The following is a 7,939-nucleotide window of genomic DNA, read 5'->3' as shown; positions in this document are numbered from 1 at the left end:
CTGCATTAATACAGCAGTGTGTCTTTCAACCAAAAATGTACATCACTGTTTTTGAAAAGGAATTGCAAGATAGTTTCTCATGGGAAACTCTGATTTCCCCTCCCTTTTAATTTCATGAAGACATGTTTTTCTCTCTTGAAAAAAGCACTCGAGCTTTTGGGGGTGAGGTGAATTAGGAATAATTTTCATTCACTGCGGAATACTTTTTTTAGACAATACAGTGAGATAGCAAGACCAAGAGAGACATGCACGTCATCGTGAAAATACAGAGCAGGATGAATCCTCCTCACAAGGTTTTGTCTCGGTAGCCAACGGTTTGTGTTAGATGGAGCTACCCTTTCCTCTTCTGATCCTGTAAAGTCTCAGCTGCCAGAAGCAAAGAGCAAAGTCAGGGTGCAGAGACTACAAACCCTGAGCTGGTCACCACCCCAAAGTCCTGGTGCAGAGACCAGAAACCCTGAGCTGGTCACCACCCCCCTCCTCTCCGCCAGCGCTGCGCTACTGCCCCTGAGCGAGCCATTTCACACCTGCTATAGGAGGGGCTGTTCAGCACATCAACAGCCTTCTTCAGAATGCACTTTGAACAATTACATTCTCTGCTACCACTGTGTATTCTTTTTGTTCCATACTATTTTTCTTGTTCCTCTGCTGTTGTATTTTGCAGCTCCGTGCTGTAAATGCCTTTTTCACCTCAGAGACACCTGCGTTTTCCCAAGAAGATATACGGATCCCCGAGGTGTGGCTGATGCATCACTGTGCTTAGCTTGTAAAGTAGCTTGGGGTCCTTTGGGACACAGGGTGCTTTGTATATGTCAGTTGTGATTCAGTGAAACTTGCTTCCATCTGAACCTACTGTATCAATCAGAGAAGCAACATAATTAATTATGACTGGGCTGCTTGAAAGTTGCACACATCAGAAGCAAGAGTCCTGGAGTTGTTCATGCTGATGGTGGGCATGAGGATGAACAAGATGAATAGTGACACTGCCCTGAACTGTGCCTGACTGCTGTCTTCTGCCATCCATCATCATCACCACGTGTTGGGTGGGAAGGGGAAGCGTTTCACGAAAGAAGGGTCAGAGCAGCGAAAAACTTTCATACATCTCTGTTCTCTCTTCTGAAAGTGGCTTACATTTTGTGTCTGCTGTTAGGCAGTGGGCGCAGTACTGCAACACTGCAATGACAGAAGGAGACCCCTCCCCTCAGAAAAGAGAGGTTAATTTGTCAAGCCATTTAAAGCATTTTAATTACAATTTGTATAACATGTATAAATAAATATTACATTCTTTCAGTCTACAATGCATACTAGGCATATCTTGTTAAAACGTCCATCTATGTTACTGGGTGGCAGGATTGATTTTGTCCAAGTAAAAAAAAACCAAACTACTGAGTTTAGTAATAAAAAAAAAAAAAAAAAGAAGAAGAAATACATGGCAAAGACAGGACAATGCAAGTGCTTCTGGCTAACAGTCAGGACATAATACTGATTTCCAAAGGGCTGGATATACCGTCTTCCTTTTAGTTACAAAAGGTTTTGGATGACAGTGGTTTCCTCATTGTATAGATTTTGATCCATGTCCTCCACTCGTGTAAACTGGCACTGAGTCAAGACAGTTTACACAACAAATCTATGACAGTATTTTTTATTTGCTTCAGATTTATTACTTGTTTTGTATTTGTTTATTCAAAATCTCAGCTTCACAATCTAGCCTAAATTTTTCAGTCTTAGCTGGTCCAATGGCCAAAAAAAAAATCCATAAAATAGCTCCAGATATTTCTTGATCTTGCTTCAGCAATATTTCCCTCCCTTCCAACAGGCTGTCCAGAGGCCAGCTTTCCCAGTAGCAGGAAATAAAATTTTGGGGACAATCAGTCTTTCTGTCCATTCTTCTCACTTTCAGAACTTGATGAGAGCTGGTGACATTAGAATAAACAGAAAATCACAGCACGAAAGTATGAATTCATGGACTTGGCAAAAAAATCCCCAAATCCAGGCTGTACATATTTGGCCTGCGATGCTCTCGGTTCCAGGTACATTCAGAATGCACCAGTGGGGCATTCCCATCAGCTGTTACTTCTAAAAGCTAACAGAAAACAGCACCTTCTTCCCTTGGTGAAACATGGGAACTTTGGTTGTGGAAATTTAAAACAAACAACTAAATAAACAAATCAAACCTGAAAGTAAAATGAATACTTCTTCCAAACAGAACGTATTTCTAGCTAGGGTGAAACAATGGAGGCTTGGGCTTTCTGAAGAGATACCACATGGAAACTATTAGTCAGTACTTATCCCCTGAATTCTTCAAATGACAGGAGATTATTTATAGCCAACTTAGAAACAAAATATTCTTGGTCCACTGTGAACTTAGTGAATTTAGAATTCTCCTGCTTTCAAAAGAAAAATATGAGAGGGAAAACTATTCCATTTCAACTTACAAGACAAACAGAAAAGTAAAAATGAAAAACCCAGGTAATTTCTTACTCCTTCATATGTAATGCCGAAGACACATCTTCACTTCAAATGAAAGAATAAAAAGAAACAGCTTGAGTAACAATCTAAAAAGTCTCCTTGTGGGTCATATGTCCGTAATTGTGATGTTTCCTTAGAAATACAGACAAGTTATTGTTTGTCTCTTGCTTATTCTTTTCATGCTTTTATATTCTATCTTTTCTTTTTACAAATATTTTTGGTACTTTGAAATATTACTATCATTATTATTTGTATGACCCATAAAACAATTTTCACAACCTCATCTTGCCCAGTTCATCATTACTGGTCATACCATTTCCTTGCTCCTTTCTGCTATTTATATTCCATTCCTAAATCCATGAGTAGCAGAAAAACAAAGTGAAAACCAAAAACAAACCATGGACAGTTTGGCAAATTTCTTTCCCTGATTATAAAAACTGCCTTATCATTTCTCTGGGTGATTCCTTCCCCTCCCCTTCTTCTGTCCCAATATATACTGTAGAACTGAAGGCATCAAGGTGTGGTTAAACCCAAAAAAACCAGCAAGGAGTTACACTTTTTCTTTGAACTTCTCCATGTAGTTTCGTATCTCTTTGGAGTCCCCCAGGTCCATATCCTGGCACACCCACTTAATGTCATCATCATTGCTACTTAGGATTGAGTTGACAGTAGGACAACCGTCGTCGGGTGGGATGGTAGTGAACGTGGTGAATTTTACCCGCTTCCGTTTGGATGTCGGCGAATGTAAAGGTTCAGTTTTCTGTTCCTTTCCCAGCTTGCCCCCTGAGTCAGCACACCTATGAACCTGGCTCTGAATGTTCTTCTGAGCACTGCCATTGAGGAGCTGGTTGCTCTCCTCACTGCCCGAGCCTCGGTCAATAATAGTTGTGTGCTCATCCTGCTGGGGTGATGCATCTGCTGTGTTCTCCAGCAGTTCCGCTTCGTTTCCCAGCCAGACCCAGTCATGGGAATGGGTCATGGTAGCCTGTCCTTCCACCAGAACCTGCTTGTGACGGTACTTCAGTGCAAATGTGGCACAGTTTATTAGGAAGACTAGAATTGCCAGGCAGAAGACCCCTAGCAGAGCATACATCCCGATCTCCAGATCGCTAAGGCCCCTCGGTGTCTGCACCAGGTCATTTTCCTCCATGCCCGCATTGCCTTTTGGTAGGTCTACTTGAGCAGGGAAGTTGGTGAAGTCTATAGGAATGTTCTGCAGCTGGCTGTCGTCTGAGAGTTTGCCACCATCCAGCCTATTGTTTTTAATGACTTTATTTTTTATTATGGATTTTGCTGTGGTGCTGACTTTCCTGATGGCGCCTTCCTCTCGCTCTGCTGAGCTACCATAATATCGTCCATCCTGGCCATACCGGTCCTGGTCCGACACTTTGTGCCGCCGGTCACTAGCATGGTTTTCAATCTCATCAGCATCATAATCTCCACCTGTATCAGAGTCTGCATCATTCTGACCAAACTTGACTTTGATGTTGCCATTCCCCACAGCCAGGACACTTTTCCTTTTGGACTTCTGGCAGGCCTCAGAAATCATCATGTCCACCTTGATTAACGTGCCCTGACCTTCACCTTCTGCTGCCACAACCGGCCATTCTAAGGCAGCGTTCTGGTGGATCGAGACAACAGCTTCGTCTAATGACACAGCAGAAAGGGAGAAGTCCTTAGAGTCATAAATGTCCAGCGGAGTAACAGAGCTGTCACTGAACTGGATCCAGGTGCTTACCACAGCTTCCTGCAAAGAGAGGGTCATGGTTAAAGACAGGGACTTAAATAAAGCAGCTTAACCCACAGCAGCTCATCCACCTCTCAGCTCTGAACGGCAGCTGGAGGAGACGGAAGCCAATGGCTCTGCACTGCATTTAAGGCAAACCAAGTTTCAACTGATGGGGCAGGAAAATGCTCACATTTTTGACTAAAGGTTCCACTGTTAGCCTTCCTGCAAATGTTCTGCAGAAGAACATACAAAACACTTGATACGAGTTGTCCATAACACCAAAGTACCCATTAACAACCTACAATTTACATGATGTATAAAGAAAGTAATTTCTCTCATTCAAAAGCTGAAAGAGACAAACCAGAAAAAATTACTAGAGGCACTTGACAGAACACTTATTTTCTTCATGTTCCCAATGCACAGGTGTCACAGGGAGCTGTCAAATTAAGCAAGGCATAAACATCTTAGCAGGAATAAGGAGCTACCAAATATCTTGGAAATGACTGGAGCAGAAGAGTCACTTGAAAGAAAAAGACTCATAGAACAATTGCCATTTTGCTGGAGATGGGTTTGTTTTAAGTAAAACACACTTTATCCTTGAAATAATTAAAAAGTTCACCACATTTCTGTGTCAAGGAGAGGAGGACGGAGATGCTGGTATGATCTCTGTGATAAAATGCAGATGGCCTGGATTTAATTGGACTGTCTTTGTTCTCTGCAGGTAGCACCGTTAGAAGTCATCATTAGAAGCAAACACAAAGCTAGAGGTCAGCTCTTTGGCATTTGAAATCCCATCCAGATGATAGAGATATTTACTCCTCCACATCTCAGTAGCTTGCTTTGCAGGAGATTTCTTTATTTTTCCATTTGCTCTATGCCTTGCCTGTTTAGCTGGCAGACATGCAGGCAGGTTGCCGGAGTGCAACTTCACACAAAACTGAAGTTTTTTTCTTCCCAGACTTACACCGCAGATGGCCCTAATAACTTTACACTTGGGTACATCAGAACAACCGGGCTGAAAATCACCATCGGGGAGAAGCATTGCCACCCTGTTAACATGCAGTCATAATACAAATTTACAACCTAATATAGTTCTCAATTGGCTACAATTTGTTACGCTATGGTTATAAACAAAGGGAATTGCTACCCTTCTAGTTAAATTTAAAGCTTTTCAATGTAAGCAGTAAGGGGCACTTAGCTGTGCAGAAGGTTGGACTATACTAAATATTTGATTTCCAAAGTGCTATCAGCAAGTTCTTCAGGGACTGAAGGAAGAAAAATAAGTTGTGGCACCACAGGAAAGAAGGCAAAGTTCTTGGTGATACAAATGCACTTCAAACAGCTGAAATGGAGAGAAGAGGGGAAGGGTGAACTGCTAAGGAAATTAAAACAGCTGATCTTTCATCAGAGAAACAACCCTGAAATGGCTGAACAGACAGAAACATAAAGTCACAGGGCACGGATTAAATTTATATCATAGAAACCTACAGTAAAGCAAACCTAGTCATGGGAAAGTAAAGGATTTTTTTTTTTTTTTAAATGGGTATGTACAGAGAGAAAAAGACGAATCTCCTCTGGCATTTCAACACCCTGTTGCCTTCCTTCCCCCTAAAACAAGAGCACAGCCTCATGTACCATCAGGGAGGTGTGCAAGATACACCTACTTTTCACCAACCTACAGAAGGAAAAACCACCAGCATAATTTCAAACTTCTGTCGCAACAGGCTTGCTGTCATCTGCCGGTGGTGCTCTCTTCTGGGAGCAGGATGAGAGAACAAGCGTGGCACAGTTCGTATGGTGACGGCTGGGAACGAGGAGGCCTGGGCCTCCTGCAGCTACGGGGGGCAATTCCACAGCTCCACATCTCTGCACAAGGATTGACATTACTAAAGGCAACCAGCATTCCTCAACAGCCAAACACAGCGTGCCTAGCGTGGCAGAGCCCCAGATCCCACCGTGGCCCTCACTACGCAACTGGGTTTTACTGGTGGTAGAACGGCACCTCTGAGGGATCGGGCGTCTCTGTCCAGGCACGGGAGAGGAACACATACGAGGAGGCATATATTCTTCTTTTCTTCTTCAAAATATCCACATCTCTGTTTGGTTTCCTTACCCTGCCACCTTTCCGCTTTAATGGCCCTCAGGCACCTCTCAGGTTCAGAGGTAGCCAGCACAGAAAAATTCAGACCAAATGGCTAGAACTCAACAAAAATGTAAGCAACTTCAAAACAACTTTTACTCTTTACATTGTTTCTGCACTATTCTGCATTCCTGGTTTTATGATGCAGAGATAGAGAAAAAAAAGAAATGGCATCAGCTGAAATTTGCAAGCGCACATGTGATTTACTAGGGATAACAAAGGTGTGCAATAGTTTAGCCATTATTTTCAACCAGCATTGACATTTTTTATTTCCAAGAGACCCCTTTTTCACTGAACCAATTTTTTCATGACAAGACACAACACAACATTGTCATGCTTATACTACAGACAACATTAATTAAAAGGGAAAGAAAACAAATGAGAGAGGGACAGAATTTCAGATCCTGCCAAAGTTTATTGGATCAGCCCAAATATTCTATTTGGCAAGAGATCATCTCCTCTCATTCACATCATTAAAGGAAAGCTGAAGGCAGGGGAAGGAAGTGAATTTCCCAAGTGATTATAAATTCCGAAAAGCTGAAAAGAAAAAAAGAAAGAAAAAAGAAATGATTTACTACCATGTCCTTCAAAGAGCTGTTTCTGCAAATCTTATGTACTGCATCAATAAATCCCCTCCAAATCTCTGACAAGGTCCTCCAATTACTATCAGCAGATGAAGATGGATTGGAGCCTTCTTACCTGCAAAATTGCTGCCCCTAGTCCGATGCCCTCAACACTGAGGTGACAAATCCTTGTGTTCATTAATTATCAAGCATAAACAAACAGTTTGAGGGATTACCTGGCCATCCAGTCTTTTTTTCCTCCACTTTTCCTCCCTCTGTCACATATGCACATGCACGTGCACACACACACACTCAGCTGCACTCCCAGAACACGTGAACCACAACCTCTCTCAGAGAGCAGGGTGATTTGTACAGTGACTGCGATGATGTGCAGCGAGTCAGATAATGTACATTACATCACATTAACGACAGCACAATCCAGGCCAGACGAGATGAAGAAACTGTTCTCCACAACCACTGTTGATTATTAAATATAATGCTTTCCTTAAGCACATAAAAAACTTTATCAAGACACATTTTGCCTACATTTTCCCTTGCGCCTTTGTTGTTCTCCTCCATTCCGTGCGCACCTTCAGCAAGCTGGCCAGTTCTTGATCTGCTGCAGTTCCACCACCTCTCTGGCCTTGTATTACATGGCTGCTTATCAGTCCAAAGATGCCACTTGATAAATCTTCTTGGGTAAACTTGCATTTTGCTTTTTGTTAAGTAGTTTTATCTCCCTTGTTACCCACTTGTTATGTTTAGGTGGGTAAAACAAGGGAGAAATTACCAGGGTACAGAAGGCACATGGCACTAATGGAAACCAAGAGTCCCCGAGGAACTCTGTACTGCCTGACCTGGAACACGACAAACCCTGCCATGGGAGTCACCACAAACACTATTGTTTGCTGGCCGTGCCTGTTCCACCCAGATAAAACAAGGAGGCTCATGCTCCAGATGGCAACCTGACTGGCTGGAAGCAGAGCTGGTTTGGAAGCTCAGTAGAAAGCCCATTGTACAGAGATCCGATGAGTCCCT

General features: G+C 42.6%; 1 protein-coding gene across 1 annotated transcript in view; it reads right to left on the bottom strand.

Moving 5' to 3' along the window:
- Positions 1-459: 459 nt before the first annotated feature.
- Positions 460-7,939, bottom strand: part of TMEM132C (transmembrane protein 132C) — a 222,386-nt gene continuing 214,906 nt past the window's right edge. The window contains exon 9 of the mRNA XM_080407547.1: positions 460-4,216. Within this exon, the coding sequence (XP_080263673.1) occupies positions 3,020-4,216 (1,197 nt within the window). The 3' untranslated portion in view covers positions 460-3,019. The remainder of the gene's footprint in view (positions 4,217-7,939) is intronic.

Source organism: Falco punctatus (assembly GCF_963210335.1).
Source record: "Falco punctatus genome assembly, chromosome: 1".
NCBI classification, from domain to species: Eukaryota; Metazoa; Chordata; class Aves; order Falconiformes; family Falconidae; genus Falco; species Falco punctatus.
Note: the sequence above shows the minus strand (reverse complement) of the source record. Positions and strands in the feature narration are given on the sequence as shown.